At 39.6% G+C, this 18,251-nt stretch overlaps 1 protein-coding gene across 1 annotated transcript in view; it reads right to left on the reverse strand.

The window, feature by feature from the left end:
- The window catches only part of LOC101851282 (protein FAN), a gene marked incomplete at its 5' end in the record, with an annotated part of 37,513 nt that overhangs the window by 883 nt on the left and 18,379 nt on the right, over window positions 1-18,251 (reverse strand). The window contains 17 exon segments of the mRNA XM_013084950.2: window positions 33-142; window positions 4,799-4,901; window positions 5,615-5,653; window positions 6,259-6,394; window positions 7,075-7,131; window positions 7,667-7,728; window positions 8,289-8,350; window positions 8,761-8,828; window positions 9,606-9,673; window positions 10,510-10,568; window positions 11,875-11,965; window positions 13,228-13,439; window positions 13,873-13,915; window positions 14,946-15,077; window positions 15,504-15,573; window positions 16,323-16,425; window positions 17,139-17,202. Coding sequence (XP_012940404.1) covers window positions 33-142; window positions 4,799-4,901; window positions 5,615-5,653; window positions 6,259-6,394; window positions 7,075-7,131; window positions 7,667-7,728; window positions 8,289-8,350; window positions 8,761-8,828; window positions 9,606-9,673; window positions 10,510-10,568; window positions 11,875-11,965; window positions 13,228-13,439; window positions 13,873-13,915; window positions 14,946-15,077; window positions 15,504-15,573; window positions 16,323-16,425; window positions 17,139-17,202 — 1,479 coding nt within the window.

Genomic DNA, 18,251 nt, shown 5'->3' on the forward strand with positions numbered 1-18,251 from the left:
ACACACACACACACACACACACACACACACACCTTGATGAGCCTTGAGAGTCTGCGTGACCTGCCCTACATCCATGTCCCACACGGCTAACTGACCCCCAGCGTCACCGGTCAGAAGCAGGCCGCCCATCCTTGTCATACAACTGAGCAAAACAAAACAAACAACAACAAAAAAAACCATTATAAAAAGTAGCGATATGGTATAGGTTTAACACCTCTATCAACACTAAAAGGTTAAAAATTAAGAGGCAGAGAAAACATTATCAATTTTCCTTCTTTTTCAACAAATCATAGCAAAAACGAAAAACAAAAAAATAGCAAAAAATAATTTTCCAGGATAGGAGGTTGACTGGTGAAAACATCCTGAAGCAACAGTGGATAGAAAAACACAAACAGCTTGTGGAGTCAGGGTAAATTACAGTCGAAACTGTTTAAGACAACCACCCATTGAAAAAGAGAGAAAGTAGCCACCTTAGACTGTTTTACACAGTGTTAATATACTGTGAAAAATACAAAAAGAAGAAATGGGAAGTGGCCCTTTGTACAGGTGATTGTCTCGTTCAGGTGACGGTTGAAGCAAGTTTGTCAGTATACGATATCACCTTATGTGTCACAACATGGTGGAATCAGGAGCTCGTCAATATATAGGCATTAAAATATAGTCTTGAAGCTTGCCTAGCTTTTGATTTTAAAAATACTGGGCTGATAGCTTTGCAGTTGTCAATTTGAAGCCAGTTAGCTTGACCCTTTGAACCCAGTCCCTTTCGAGTTGACAGGAACTTTGTATCAGAACACCTTTATGTCAACCCTTAGATCTACACCACTTCTGTAGTTTGAGGCCCAAAATTCAATGCCAGCCAGGTAAAGGTAGTCACATTCAAATGCCCACTCTGGTCAAACTTTTGCTTAGAACCCCCACCTGAGTGTGTATTTCACCCATATAGTTTGTTTTAGTACGCGTTTTACGCACTTGCAACACACTTGGGTCAAATAAGTGGCGAACGAGGAATTCGTCGCCTGTCACACGAAAGGGCGTATTCCAGATTTTGGCAGTTTTGAGTTGTTACTACTAGTAGATAGCGCTGCCTCAGATCTATGTTCACACGAAACGGCGTATACCTAGCTTTAAAATAACAGTACTAGCAGTAAAAAAACGAAAAGGGCGTACGCTAACACTCAACGCGACCGAATCAGACGAAACGGCGTACGCAGGCTTGCGCCCTTTCGTGTGCAAAAAATTGATACAAAGTTGTATCAAATCTATTCGCACGAAAGGACGTATACCTTGGTTACGCCCCTTCGTGTGAACGACCGTTACACTTTTGTCTTTTTTTTTCTGGCATAGGCCAAGTCCGTATGACGTAATATAGTAATACTGGCCCTCCTCTAATGATACAATAGGCCTGTACACAGCGCATGCACTGTGTTGCAGCGAATCCTGCTTGTGCAAGAGAGAAAACAAGACCCGCCTTATTGTGTTGTTCCAGTTGCTTACTGGTGCTTGCGGCTTGTTGTCACATACAACCCGTCTTTCAAACTGACCTGCTTACCTTCTGACGATTGGAAACCATTCGAAAAAGCAAACTTGGGTTTGATCAAATTTAAATAAGATCTACTTTTTGTCCGACGATTCACATGAATATTGCTAAGCTATATGTTCTTCCTTTAGCGTATTATGCTACACTCATTAACTAGAAGGCTACGCTATCTAGACACCCCCCTCCCCCACCCCCGGCAGCGCTACTGACTGAAGTGATAAAAGCATCAGGACTTTGCCTTTGTTATATTGATCTGAAGACATGTCTACAAAGTGAGCCCTGTCAGTAGCGCCAGAATCAACAAACACTGAATCCATAACGCACAATGATTTTGAGACCGATGAGACCCAGAGTAGCAACGAACGGCTACCAGAATTATTTGAAGTTGAAGGATCAGCCCGCCAAGCGTCACCAAAGACACGGAAGAGAATCAACAAGAAGAACGATGCAAAAAGAAAGCGACAGTCTGGCGAAGAGTACGTGAGCGCCGGCACGAAAAAGGTTGTTCAAGCACGAATGATGAGAAAGGGTTGCGTTGGAATGGAATGTACGAGAGCTGGCCGTCAGTGTTCTGGAATCACAGAAACGGATAGGAGGGAGATATTTCAGGACTTTTATAAACTGGCTGACCTGCAGAAGGAGAGAGAGTTCGTTGCGAGGCATATTGAGACGACTGAGCCCAAGGTCGGGAAACCAAACTCTCGACGCAGCAAAACGCATGCTTATTACCTCACAGTCAATGGAAAGCGCTTGAAAGTGTGTAGAAACACATTCCTTGCAACCTTGAGTATTTCAGAGAAATTTGTCCGAGTTGTTTTATCAAAGATTACGGAGACTGGCGTTGTGGAAGAAGACAAGCGAGGGGGCAGACAATCGGAGCAGATGAAGACAAGAGAAGAACAAAACAGGGATAAAATCAGTCGACACATTGACAGATTTTCACGCGTGGAATCACACTACTGTAGGGCCTCTTCCAGCAAAGAGTATCTCAGCCCAGACCTCACATTGTCCAAAATGTACGACATGTACGTGAAAGAAAACTCATGCAATGACATCCCAAGTTTTCATACATACAGACGAGTGTTCAAGACGAAAAGCCTGGCCTTTCATAGTCCTAAAAAGGACCAATGCTCACTCTGCAACTCTTTCCGAAAAGGGGACGAAGCTCAGAAAAATGAACTCAGGGAAATTTACAACAGGCACGAAGCAGAAAAACAAAAGGTGCGACAACTTAAGGAGGATTGCAAGAAGATGGCTCAAGCTGACCACAGCATTCTGGCAGGGAACTTTGATCTCCAACAGGTCATATACTTGCCAATTTCACATGAAGATGCTTTGTTCTACAAGAGGAGACTTTCCAATTTCAATTTGACGTTTTATAATTTGGGTGACCACACATGTGATTGCTTCATTTGGCACGAAGGCCAAAGCAGAAGGGGCAGCTCAGAGATATCAACTGCGGTGTGCAGGGCACTGAGGGAATATGACCAAAGAGGCATCAAGACTGCCTACTTGTTCGCCGATGGCTGCCCGGGACAAAATAAAAACACAATCATGCCCACCATGATGCTCCACATGATCAACACTTCAGCACACATGGAGGATCTGTCACTCAGGTACTTTGAATCGTTCCATGGGCAGTGCGAAGGTGACTCAGCACACAATGCTATAAGCACGGCCTTGGGAAATGCTGGGGATGTGTTTCTCCCATCACAGCTGTTTCCCATCATTGCATTGGCCCGACGCAAACAGCCATACAAGGTACACCCGCTTGAGCACGGTGACTTTCTAAACTACAAAAAACTGTCAGAAGATCTGAAAGTTCTCAACGTCCGCAAGGACAATGAGGATTCAGGTGTTCCCGTGAACTGGAACAAGGTCATGGAAGTGAGGGTGAACAAAGCCCACCCAACAACAATATTTAAAAAAACCCAGTCACCTGGAAGAGCAGTACAGGTCCATTTCGCTGAAGCGCCAACTTTCACACCTAATTCATTGTGAAGTTAAACAACTAAATGAAGAACCAAACCAAATTAGCAAGGAGAAATACGGCGATTTGATGTCTCTGTGCTCTGGGAACACACCCGTCATCCGGAATGCCGAGCACAAAGCTTTCTTCTGTCAACTACCACACAGCGAATGAGATGTCTCACAAAATTCAAGCTGAGAAATACAAACATGTTTGATCAAGGAGAGCCTACCAAAGCATGGTGGCATCCATCACTAATTTGTTTTTGTTTTTTAAATAATTGATTTGGAATTGGAACGAAAGGAAACTGCTTGTCTTTCTAAAACGTGATGCCTGTACCTGAGAGTATGTGTGTGTGTGTGTGTGTGTGTGTGTGTGTGTGTGTGTGTGTGTGTGTGTGTGTGTGTGTGTGCGTGTGTATATGTGTGTGTGTGTGAGTGTGTGTGTGTGTGAGAGAGAGAGAAAGATACAGACGGACTGACAGACAGACAGACAGACAGACAGACAGACAGACAGACAGACAGACAGACAGACAGACAGACAGACAGACAGACAGACAGACAGACGGACGAACAGAGAGGTATGGGAAGGAAAAGAGAAAGGGGAAGATTTGGCGGGTGGATGGGGGAGTGAGGAGGAATTTTATCATCTACTCGTCAGTCTGAAGACTGAAATTACTTGTGTGAACACTCAAACACAGGGCGTATACAAGGGCGTATACACTGATTTAGGACAGGACGAAACGTCGAACAATCACACGAAAGGGCGTATGCTCACAGATGGCACATTTTCGCAGTGAAATAAAAAAAAAAGTGCAAAACTAATCTTGCTGATTGTTTTATATCTTATCATGCACACAATATCCAAATATTGCGATGGTAGGATGCAAATTCCTATAACGACAAGGGAAAAGGATAAAGCAACCTTAGTCTGAAAATCTTTAAATCGTTCTCCTGAAAAAGTAAGAAAACAGGGATACGCCCTTTGGTGTGATAGACGACGAATTATACAAGAGGTGAAGGAGGTGAGATAAGGACAATGGATGTTTGACAAAAATGAAGGAGCAAATCACACCACAGCAACTGCCAACCACCCGTCACCAGTCCTGAAAAGACCATCAATACCTTAATCTTGGGGAATTCCAGTTGAATTACTTGAGTTACCTTTTCTCAATGAGGCATGGTAACATGACACACAACATACTTGTGACTATGCAATAAGAAACTTGGTAAATATAACACATCCAATAAAAACAATTAGTTGAGTGTAACCTGCAGTAGAGAATTATTTACCAGATTTCATGGGTGAGATCCTTGGTAAAGATCTCCGTCATTGTCTCCACATCAATGACCTTGAGCAGTCTGTCCGATCCGGAGCAAAAAATGCGGCGCTTATCTGAAGAATAAACACTAACAAGGTCAATATTTGTTTGTCACTGTCTGAAAACACTGAAGTACAGCGTAATCCACTTAACCCAACACGATTAATTCTAAAACAGCAGTAAAGCAAAAAAATAATAAAACCCCTCTGTTTTAGAGTCTTTTTCTATTTTGGCAACATCTTTAAACAAAAAAACCTTGCTAAAACGAAGAAAAATCCGGTATTCAGATTTCATTTGAAGTGACTCAACCGAAGCTGGGAGATTCATTGCTCAATCAAAATTTGGGTTAGATACATAAAACAACAATACATGAAACCAAAAATGGAAGATGAGCACAACTTTCACTGGCTAAACACAATGTTCTTAATTATACTATGCACAAAAGTTGAATACTACATACGAATTAAAGTCAGAGCGAAAATGACAAACATTTCAATTGGGTGGTCACAATAAGGCTGACAGCTAAACTGTCTTTTTCCCGGGGTGGCCATACTATTTCACACATAGAAACACACTGTGATCATGAACTCAGTCGAAATTGTCTAACCACACATTGTCGAAGAGAAAAGCGCCTGTCCTTTAATTATCATTAAAGTGGATGTGTTGGACAGTGCCATTATAATATTTTTAAAGTACAAGGAGGAACGGGAAGTGGTCATTTGTACAAGTGACTGTCTTAGACAGGTGACCGTTGAAGCAGGTACGACTGTACTTTTCTAGAACTGACCTGAGCTCAGCAGACAGGTCAAGACTGGACTAGAGTGGACTGTGGAGACAAATACATCAATCCGTTAGTGAAACCACATTCTGCTTGGATTTTAACCTTATTTAACCTTACTCAAAGAAAAAAAACATGTTCCAAGTAATCCAGACTCTAAGGTCACCATTTCTCTTTTCTTCTGCCTTGAACAAAACACAGAGTAACATTCATTTATTTGGGGGTAATTTTTCTGTCTTTTTTTTTTTAATGTAGGTGTTTTTAAGCCCCCATCAACATGATAAAGGATCATATAGAAAGCAGGTATCCCGCCCTGCCTGCCAGGGCCAACCCCGTGCTGAGAGGGATACAACATCCCAGCCGAAAGACAGAGATGCTCAATAAAAATTCTCCAAACTCAGTAAGCAACTCAGGAGAGAGAGAAAGATAAAAGGAGAGAAAAAAAAGATCACTATTGGAACCAAGTGGTGCTTCATTCACTGTAATATTGAAAAAAATGCTGAAAAATTTTTGTGGAAATACGCTATTCAAGTGAAATTTATTATTGTTAGTATTATTACTATTATTAATATTATCATTATTGTTACTACTATTGATATTACTATTATCATTATTATAAGTGTCATTACTACTATTATCAACATTTATCATACCCGACATAGTGGCCACGGTGTAAAAATGAGAAAGGTCCCACAGAGCCACCTGACCATCCTTCGTGCCTGTTACCATGACAACACACTCGTCATCGATGTCCATGCACGTCACACCCTCATCATGATCCAGCTGACCCTACAGACCACAGCACAGACAGAAAGGAAAGTTCAACAGAAGGTCGCAATAAACTACAGCAACTGCAGTCTAGCACCCACATGGTGAAATTGGCGGGATGAGAAAATCTTTTCATAATGTACAAATTTTACTATGTATATGTTTTAAATACAAAGAATATACATAATACATGCATAAGAAAAAAACTCAGGACCTGAATATCTTTGGGCTATGTGCATGTTTCTTTACACGCGTGTTTTCGCTATGAGTGCTAAAACTGGGTTTTTTCTGAAAATCCTAATATTCTCTTATTTTTACCCCTGCACTTACGAATTTACAAGACTGACTAAAACATTTTTCTGAACATCTACAGTCAATATTGTCCAAGACAGCTTGGACAGTGTCAGTATGATTTAAACAATATTCTTTAACAAGCAGGTGGGGAAGCAGGTACATGTGACTGTCTTGGACAGGTGGCCCTTACAGTAGGCGCTCATATGACCTTATGCAGTTGCGAGCCCCGTAAAACCTCTACTAAAACAAGAGTAGGTCAGGGGTTGTTCCCATTCTACACCCACCTTCCTCCCTTATTTTGGAAAATTCAGGTAGCGGTAATCTCTGCAAGAACAGTGCTACCAACTGGGGCTGCTGTGTTAGACTGACACCACCATACATGAAAGCGACAGAGAAAAACAACGTACCACATAGTCAGGGTTGGGGAGTCCGCTCTGAGTATTTGAAAAATCCATTTCCCACACCTTGAGAAAATAAGGAAACAAAATAGAGACATACATGCACGGTTTAAAAAAAAGATTCCGAATAAATTGTAAAAAGCATTTCATAAACAACTAACACAATGAAAAAAGCTTTACAATATAATAAATACATAGAAACTTATAGAGTGGATATGAGTTGAGTTTTGAGTTAAAGTTTGAGTAAATAGAAGCACATCGACACAATAACGGACATGTAGTACAGGGAAGAAGAAAGACAGACAGACAGAAACAACAGAGGGAAAGAAAAGAAGTAGGGCTTACAAGGGGTGTCCAACCATCAGCAATATATGGGAACAAGATAAGCAACTTCAATTTCTACAAAGTCAATGATCACAAACTGGAAAACAAAACACCATAGAGCAAACAGGAAAAGAATTTTTTTTCATAAAAGACATAAAGCACCCCAACGAAATAAAATAAAATACAGTCGAACAAAGTGAGCCAGATTTCATGTTGAAAGAGAGATTTCAAATTACAATTGCGAACAGAACAAAGTCCAACACAAGTACACAATTACCTTCACAGTAGAATCCCATGAGGCTGTAAACAATTTGCTTGCTTTCCATCTCACACAAGACACTGAGAACGGAAATAAACAAATAAACACAAAGTCAAGTGTGTTCTGAGAAAAAAATGGCTGTGTGAAACATATAGCCCATATAAAGCTAAATCAAAGTATAATCATCACTATCAAAATAACAACCAACTAAAATCGAACCTTCTCTAACAGTCACCTGTCTAAGACAATCACCTGTACAAACAACAACTTTCCACTTCCCCCCTTGCATGTTTTCTGCATTATATTGACACTGTCCAAAACATCCACCTTTAAAGGACATCCACCTTTCTCCTAAAAAAATGGGCAACTACTTTTTTTCAAATTCTCCTTTGAATACATAAACATACGATTATGGGAATTAACCTGTCATATTTTCTTAACAGATCTTCACAGGTTTTCAAAGCTAAAATCTTCAAACAATTAAATATGTAAAACGCATCAAACAAAAGTATAAAATGTTATGATAATCTCATATTTTTACATTTTCAAACATATTCAGATGACAGGAAAATGTAGTATTTCAATTATTGTGAAACTTTTTTTAAAAAACAAAGAGAGAGATGTTGGGGACTCGACTCACCGGCATCATCATGTGCATGCAGTGTATCCAGCACTCGCCCATACTCTATGCTGTAGAAATACCTGTGAGGAATTTGAAACAATTGAGAAAATCTTGAATTTTTCCTCGGGCATGTAACTATAAAATATGTCATACAACACATGAAGTAATGAAGAAAAGAAAATGAACAATTTTCACCAATGATCAAATGAATTTCTGAGCTTCACAAGATAATCTTTAGAAACTTAATATTATATTATATAACATTACTATTAAGCTGTCTGAAATGTAAGTAAAAGTACAAAGACTTATACAGACTTTCAACATCAACCTTAAAACATAAGTCCACAGACTTATATACACGCCCACAACACAAGTACACCCTCCCTATACACACATGCGCGCATGCACAACATCCCCCCCCCCTCCACACACACACAACAGGAGTCCACACAGACTGACACAGACTGTAAAACACAAGTTCCCAACTCACACTTTGTTGTCCCAGGATCCCACCACAATCGTCTTGTTGTCCTCCATCACTTCACACGATGACAGAGCCTGGGGACATAGCAAACAAAAGAGTCAAGAACAGCGCGTTGGGACTCAAAATGTACAGACCACATTATATCTTATACATCTTGACTCAAGACCATTTCTAGATGAAACCATGAAGCCCATGTGTGTGTAGTGAAACACAAAACCAATGTGCCAGCACAATATAGACTATAAAACTTTATCTTATCTAGTCTTTTCTTAAAACCGCACAATGTCTGATTTCCAGTTTTATCTGGAAAATCAACACCTCTGACAGTATGCCTGTTATCTTTTTGAAGCTCCCTTTTTGTTAAAGCCTAGCTTCTGACTGATTAGAGTGGGACATTTTAAAACAACACACCATGATGATACAAAAAAATCCCCACCACCACAGGATTTAAACTTCAATCTCCCATACGAATGTTGGATTCAGTTCCTAACCAGCAGAGACAGAGATCAACATAGACTACTAAAGCCCTGCAATAAGAGTGCCCACAACAAGAAATATTGACAAAAAAATTATAACACTTTACACTATTGTTGTTAAGGCAATATAAATGAAATATTTGAAGTCAGTTATATATTATTTTAATTCCCATAACAACAAAACATAAACAAAACAACAACAATAACAAACAACAACATCAAAAGTTTGGTACAAATCTGGTCCTGAGGGCATTCACAGTTCAAGGATCAAATATAAACCAAGAGGTATTATCCTACAGCGTTAAAGAAAGGAGAACTGTGCACCAACAGAAAGAATCACGGTACAATGACATACCATGAGAGATATTGACTTACCATGAGAGACATGTTGACACTACGCAACTGTCTCTGCTCCTCCAGCGAATACATCTTCAGGAAACTGTCTGAGAAGGGGAACAATAACAATAACATTATATCATCAGCAAGCTGTTCAAACATACTAAGCCCAGAAAGCAACATTTTACAGAACAGAGAAAAATAAATGTTTCATTCTTTTAACAATGTACCAGCATTATGTTTGTTTTTTTCTCGCTTTTTTACATTTAGAATTTGAATCTTTACAAAATATTTCTGGAGCACATGTGACCGAAAACACAGATTTAGAAATTGCAATTTAAAAAACCGTAAACATTTTGGGCTCAGTGCATTTCTATTTTTCAACAGCTAGCCAACGTTATGACATTTATATAGTGCTCAATGCTGATTTAAGAACACAGGCTCTGAGTGTTCTACAAAAACAACAGCAGCACAAAATCAGCACAGTATGCTCTGACCAAAAATCTAAACATATCTCTTTAATCTAGGAACAGAAATGACTTGGGCTGACTTTTGGATAAGTTGAAAGATTTGATCTCTCAATAATAAAACAAGCCATATCATTATGAAAACATTGTAACTGCACTTCTAGACTCCTAAACAACTGTAAGATGATCTCAAGGATATTGATTCTCATTTCTAAAGAGATCAAAGCTGTAAGAACAAAAAGGACACAGCAAGTAGGCTATTGTTTCTACTTTTCTACTGATTTCACAATAATGAAGAGACAAAAGATTGGATGTAAATTCTTGTAACTGATTCAAGTTCGACAGTTCAAAATGTACTATAACAATACCTTTGATCTACTGCTGATCGGAAATATACGAACACTATTGCCATAAAGAGTTAATCTCTCACATCACACACACGCATAACCCACTGCATCCTGGAGCAGGTTTGTTACCTTGTGACACGGAGAACGTGCTGAGGCCGTCAGGGGACATTCGCACTTCTGTGACAGCACTGGGAAAGAATGGAGTGCGGGACAAACAACAGAGGATAAGAGAAAGAGAAATTGTATAGGTTTGAACACACCTTGCAACACTGTAAAGTTATTTAAGAGGCAGGATCTCTACATTTTAACCCCAATCTCCAACAGGGCTAATTTGTTTGAGTAAAGAGAAGCATATCGACACAATAAAGGTTATATAGAGCTGGGAAAAAGTAAGACAGACAGACAGAAACAACAGAGGGAAAGTAAAGAAGTAGAACCTACCAGTGGCACCCTCCATCCACCCGCCAATAAGATTGAGCCAAACGGGAAAATTCATGTATGTAAAGTGCCTTTCCCAAGTACATACATAACGTCAGACTGAGCTGAGCCTTCAAACCCCGAACCCACAATCTCATAGTAACCAGTCAGGTAGCCTAACCACTAGACCACCAACACCAGAGTGAGAGAGAGAGAGAGGCATAAGATTGAGTGTAGTAGCATACATTGCATTGCGTATAAAGATTACAGTATAAAAAGCTTTTCTTTCATAATGTAACACCAAAAGAGCTATGTCAATCAAAGAAGTTGTCTGTTTTTTGTTTTTCCTTTCAAATTTTTTTAGTTTGTAAAACATAGCAAAGATTTCAATTAGTGAACGCATAACATAAGGACTCCCTCCCCCCTCGCACCATGAATCCTAAGTTTTTAGTTTAGTTTTAGAACAAGTTTTACAGCAATTACAACACAATTAGGTTTTAGAAGTGCCAAAGATTAGAGGTGTTACTACGGGAGAGCAACAAACAAAGAAAAGGAAGAGAGATAAGAACAATAGACGTTTGATAGGAAAGAAGGAGCAAACAAAACCAGGGTGCCAACCAACGGCCCAGTCATGTATCGTATAGGATCAATTAAATTCTTTTATTTAAACCAAGAAAGTTTAAGTCGTTTAAAAAAAATCCATCCTCACATTGTAAACATTGTGCCAAATTTTTTTTAAGTAATTTTTCAGAATCAGTACACCACTTGAATTCCCCCACCCCTTTTATCTCCCACCTTCAAGAAAGAAAAAATTAACAACATTAAGGTGAAGAAGGAAAAATTACAACACCAAGTCCCTTAAACAGAGCTTCAGGTTGACAAAAATTTTTTTAAAAACAAAAGTAAGTATCCACAATTAACACCTAGCTCATTGTGGACATATCATTCTAGTTGTATTCCGATATTTTTTTAACAGACTGAGGAAAAATTGGGGGGGGGGGGAAAAAAAAAGAAAAAAAACAGCCCAGAATGGTGAAATATAGCAAAGCATAATTTCAAATTCCCAAAAACACTTACTCTTTGTGCAGAGTGTACTGTAAGTGAGACCTCAGTTTGTTCAGGTCAAGGACTGACTTGGGCTGCGGCATCTTGTCCACTTTTGGCTCCACTGAAATACAGAAAAAAGTAAATTCCAGAAACCGCACACAAACATTACTCGCCAAGCCTTGATGGAATAAACAAGGAAAAAGAAAGACCGAAAGACCGAAAGGCCTAAAAGTACTTGTAGGAGAGACTTAAGATTCCAACCTAAAAAGAGACGAGATACAGCTGGACTATAGGCCAGGACAGAAGTTCACAGTTAGTTTTTGTTGGTGCCCCATACTCCGGTACAGGGTGAGAAAGGCTGAAGATGATGATAATGGTTACATTTCAGAAAGAACTTCATGACTGAGTGCAGCGAGCAAATTTGTAATGTTTTTTTCTCCATCCACAAAACGGTGAAACAGAGAGAGAAGAAGATAATTGATGCGCTGTAATTTGTAAAACCCCCGTTTCACTTTAGTGCAGATAAAACACAATTTATTTTGTTCATTTAATGATATTTGTCAAAAAGTACAGTATGTATGGTATCAGAGCTGAAAAGTTATTTAACCCTAGTCGTACGCCTTAGGGTTATTTTGTACCCCTGCGGTTGTATTTTTCACATTTTAGAATACTTCTAGTGCGAAGATCTCTTTGAAACTTTTAGTATTTCTCAAAAATTCATTTTGACAGACTGCTATGCAAAGCGTAAGGATCAGATTAACAAGTAAATTTCCTCTTTGGAAAGTGGTGGCACAGCCTTACTCACATGGCAGGGATACGATAGTAAAACACAACATACAGATAGGGTTAAGTGGCGGAACCTACAATTTAAATCGCTCATCAGATAATTCTGAGTCGAGTGGGAGCGAAGCCATGACAACTCCCGAAACAACATGCAACAGATTCAAACCACAACACGGGTGATTGGCAGGTGTTCTTGTGAGATTCGCTCCTTCTTTTCTGTCACACAGCAATCGTCCTTATCTCTCTCCTCCTCCTTTTCTTTGTATGTTCCTCTCTATTAACACTGCAAATCTTCGGGACTTATATACGACCTGATTGTGAAATGGTATAGGTTTAACGCCTCCATCAACACTATTAAGTTATTTAAGAGGCGGGACCTCTAAGTTTAACATCCATCTCCAAAAGAACCGAGTCAAGTGGGAAATTCGTGTAAAGTGCCCTTTCCCAAGGACACAACGTTGGACCGAGCTGAGGCTCGAACTCCCGAATCCGCAACCTCAGGAATACGAGGCCGGTAGCCTACCCACTTGGCCACAGACGCCACTGACCCAATCGTGTTGCAAGAGCAGTAAAAAAAAACTTTTTAACTAGGAGATGTACCCGCAGCCAGATTGTCGAGACCGGGTAGAGAGGAGACTTCTTTCACCGGGGACGTCTCGATGGGGCGCGGGGCGTTGTCCACGGACAGGAATTTGGGGACGCTCTGTGAGGTGAAGCGCTGAGGGTGCGGCGACTTGAACAACTGTTTGGGGGTCTGGCCAAACTCCATGATCTGTGTCTCCAGGCTTCTCCGCTCTGCCTCGTCCTTGATGCTACATACATAAAATAATAGTAATCATCATCATCATCATTATTGTAGACTGTAAAAAGACAAAAAATGATAACAGTAACTATGTAATGATAATGATAATGATCACAATAATGATAATAAAGATGATAATCATCATCATCATTTTCATCATCATAATATAGACTCCGATAATTTAAAAAAACATTTCCTTCCTGGGGCACTATAATTTTTTTGGCCACATTTACTGTTTTATGCCATAGCAATATAAGATGTGTCAGTTCTATTTTGGCCTTAGTCTTGACTTAGGTCAATTTTGTAACACCGCAACAACACCAAGTTTAGTGATGCAGTTTTACAGCGGCAACAAGCTAATTAAAGTCAAACTGTCCAATACAAGTTTCATACTGAGATGCCACAGAATTGTATTTGACAGAACAAACGAATCCTGGACTTACCTATAGAGGTCAACAGCTCCTTCATAGGTCAGATGATAGAACACTGCAAGACAAGAGAACAAAAAAAAAGGAAAGGATGAATGGAAAACATTAAAAAAAACATCAAAGAATCACAGAGGAGCCACAAACATCGTCAAAGAATACTTCTATAAGAAATGTTACACAGAAAACTTGCAAGCATACAAAATTTAACATTTCAAGGTACAAAACATATGAATAAACAGTTTTAGTTTTAGTAGAGGTTTTACGGCCCTCGCAACAGCATAAGGTCATATGAGCGCTAAGGGGTGGATGTCAACAGAGAGGTCCTTACAGGGAATCAGACTTACTCTGCTCACATCTCTATCTTCAACAACACAAAGTCTACTTCAACTATCAAGGAAATAGCAGGTCACAAGAGTGTGACAAACATACAAAAGAAGTAGAGGAAAAATGACGATAGTAAGGAATAAGAAAGAAAAAGCAGCAGTCCCCTGTTGCAGGTCAGGCCCAGTTAGGAGAATGAAATTGATGAATCAGCCCATTTACAATTACAATTCTACTGTGCATAAGAACTCAAGATGTTAATGTCCCCCCTTTGGGAATGGCCTAAAGACACTTCAGTCAGTAGCATCGCCCTGTGGGGTTATGAATAAACAGAAACTTGACAGTAAAAGAAACAAACAGAATAACAAAATCTTACATAAAAAACACATTTATTGAAACAGAATTTTAAAAACAAACAAATGATGAACTGATTCTTAAATGTATAAAAAAATACAAATCTGAACAGAAGTTTAAATGTAAAAAAGACAGACAAACCCATGAACAAAATCTTAAATATACAAAACACACACGTAAACAAAATGTTGACACAAAAAACATACACAAAAAAACAGCATTCCCAATACAAAAAAGTAGAGGCATGAACAAAATCTTAGATTTCAAAACAAAATACACAAACCTCAAATTTAAAAAAAGTACAAATGACTAAACTCTGAAACAAAAAAAACATACAAATGAACAAGATCTAAAATAGGAGTATAAGAAAACAAATTCCCTTTCAAAAAGCCAACGTTCCACACAGCACTTACCATTATCTGCCTCCCACGCCTCCTCCCCTCTCTGCCGCCAGCCAAATATGAGGTCAATCCACAGATGGATACTTTTGGAAACAATGTCAGACTCTAGCGCTTGGCGTAGTATTGAGACAAACTCCGAAGATGCTGAAAATGTGTACAACAGTAGAAGATCACTGCCTATCTCCACAGGGCCTAGATGATTATGAAGATGGTCTAGTGATTAGGCTGTTGGACTCCTAATTGTGAGGTTGGGTGTTCGAGGTTCAAGAATCAGACCCAATATTGCGTCCTTGGGGAAAAGCACTTTACACGAATTTTCGTCATTTGACCTGGTGGTGAATAGGTGCCCAGCCATTAAAGGCAAAAAATCTATTCAGTATGTGAGAGCTTTAGCACCTGTAAATTGGTCGCTCGCACTGTGTGCTTTGCAGAAAGTTAAGATTGTTTCAGAATACTATAGCATCTGCTGAAATAACAATAATTAAAGAGCATAGAGCTTGCTGTTGAGCAGGAGTGAGCGCCATGCAAATGCTATTTAATATCACTATTATCAACATGTCTTTTACTTACATTTTGCCCAAGGTGGTAACTCAACATCACCCACAGGTCTGCCATCGTTTCGGAACCCAAAATTGATGATCTAAAAACAAAAAAGAAAGAACATCTTTGCATTATGAGCTGTAAGTAACTGGCTGGTTTGATAGGGATTTTACAGCAATTGCAAAACTTAAGGTCACACTGACTGTGTGAGACTTCGTCAAGCATCACTTTTCAAAATAGCGTATGGCAGAGTCGTACACTACGCAGTCCACGTAAATGCCAAAGAATAGCATTACGAGAGAGTAACAAACATAAAAAGGAAGAAGAGCAGCAAAGAACAACAGTAAATAACGATAGAAGAAGCAAACTATGCCAGAACACCCACCAACTGCCAGTTGTTAGTAACTAACCAGAAGCAGTACAGGCAATGGGACTGAGAGAAAACAAATTTTTAATTTAAAAATTCTAGCACCTGATTCATTTAAAATCATGTAGAGATTTTCACTAAGAATGGAATATACTTTAAATCTCACTTCTGCATTTGTTAAGATAATTTTTAACACGAAATATGTAAAATACCGGCTCAAAAAAGGTACCAATAGATCAGTTCATTTCCTATTAGAATAAAGTAATCTACTTGGAATTATTTTGCATATACTCGGAAAGCATGTGACCCCCCCCACGTGGAAGGCACTCGGTACACAACAGTATAGACCTGACTCGCTCGCCACAGGGGGCTGGTGCTTCCCCGCCACCTGTATGTTCAGGTTTTCCAAGAAAATTTCTCTGGGTCTACCCCTGTTCCTAGAACATACACTTTTTTGTCTTCTCCCTACGAGTTCATCTTACCCCTCTGTGCGTGAGAAAATCTCCACAGTCACTGAAAAACTCTGGAATCAACTCCTTAAAATCCGACGCTCCAGTCAACACATTATTCCATGTGTCGTACAAACTGAAGAGAGAGAGAGTACATCATCGTCATGATATATCAGCAGCCAGCTGTTGCGAAGTACTAAGCCCAAAGATTTGACATTTCTTTTTGTCGCAGTTTCTTTATTTGTGGCATCGGTTGCATATATATAGCTCAAGAAATATTTTGTAGAACTTCAAATTCTAAATATTTTTTTTAATGACGAAAGATGTTGGATAGGACAGAAGGAGTAAACCCCACCACAGCACCTGCCAACCATCCGCAACAAGTCAGTACAGAAAACCCTGCACACATACATGTCAAGGTCCAGTCACTTGTCATATCGTCAGAAACAGAAAGAGAAGAAAATGAAGTTGAGCTTGCTTTTAACACCTTGCCACCTTATCTCGCCCATTGGCAATGTTTACCACCCGGTTTTTTGGGATGTTCCCTAAAATGAGGTGGCAAAGTGTTAATAGCCACTTGAATAAGAGAGTCACCTGTAAAGACAGCCACTTTCCATTTCCCCCTTGCATTTTTTTACATTATAATGACACTGAGTAAGATGTCAACCTGTCTAAGACAGCCGCTTTTCCCCTTTACAATGGGTCATTTATGGTAAGTCAACTGTTGAACAAGAAAAAAAAAATCAGACTGTTGGAAAATCCGATAAGGGTGCTTCCATGGGTAGTAAAAAGCTCTGAGAGCTCCAATTTTACGAGGGTACTAGGCAGGCTTTCTACTTATCAACTTACTTGTTAAACATCCTGTCTGGGTGGTCGAATTTTCCATTCTGAAGGCACAGCACGTACTCAGGAGCTGCAGGAAAAGGAAACAAATCGATTAAAACGATCTGTGGCAAATATCTATGCTGATTTTCTGCAGATTTCACCTATTGCACTTTTTTTTAAAGCAAAATTCCTCAATATTTCACAAAAATATCTCTCAAAAATGTTCTCTTTTACAATCTACAAAAATGTAAATGTCGCATGGATCATTATGAATATATTGCTCACCTCGGTACAAAGTACAATTTACTAGGTATTCAAACCCTGGGTATCGGGTTTTTTTATTCCTTGGCTACAACAAAGATTTTTCTGTTGGGAAGGGGGTATATCATGGTGTACTAAAAATGAAAGATGGACGTAAAGTCCAAACTGATGGCCTGAGACGACTGCTCAGTTTGTAAAGTGCAAAAACAAAAGTTAAGAGAGTATAATCAGAGAGGGTTTACAGTAATAGAGAGGTGACACTCGTGGCGGCGCTCCATAACAACAGCGCATTGTTTCGCGTATCGCCCGGCGCGGGGCGCGAAAACACTTACGAGCGGTGATTGCTGCCACAGCGATGCTCAGGGATGCTGTCATGTCATGAGAAAATGTAGTGCTGTCTGTAGTTAGTTCACTAGGTTACTAGGCCTTTAACAAACAAGGAGGCCTGTTGTTTCTATCGCATATTTTAGGCAACCCCCTGCCTCCCTCGGCCATAAACTGTAAGACTTGTTTTTGGCTTAAGTTAACATAATTCTAATAAACAAATAGACGCAGATACATTACTTCGTCTCTCTCTATAGATATGAAAAAAATAATAGCCCCGTAATTAAAGGAATAATAGGTTCAATTTTCAGCAAATCTACTCGTTCTCGAGTGTCCCTCTGTCATCTCTCTCTCTCTTTCTCTCTCTGTTGGTCTGTCTGTCTGTCTGTCTGTCTGTCTTTTCTTCTCTCCCTGTCTCTCTTTCTCTCCCCTCTCTCCCTCTGTCTACCTGTCTGTCTACCTGTCTGTCTACCTGTCTACCTGTCTGTCTGTCTGTCTGTCTGTCTGTCTGTGTTTCTCTTTCTCTCTCTCTCTTTCTCTCTCTCTCTCTCT

The sequence above is a fragment of the Aplysia californica genome, unplaced genomic scaffold (genome assembly GCF_000002075.1).
Source record: "Aplysia californica isolate F4 #8 unplaced genomic scaffold, AplCal3.0 scaffold00331, whole genome shotgun sequence".
Taxonomy (NCBI): domain Eukaryota; kingdom Metazoa; phylum Mollusca; class Gastropoda; order Aplysiida; family Aplysiidae; genus Aplysia; species Aplysia californica.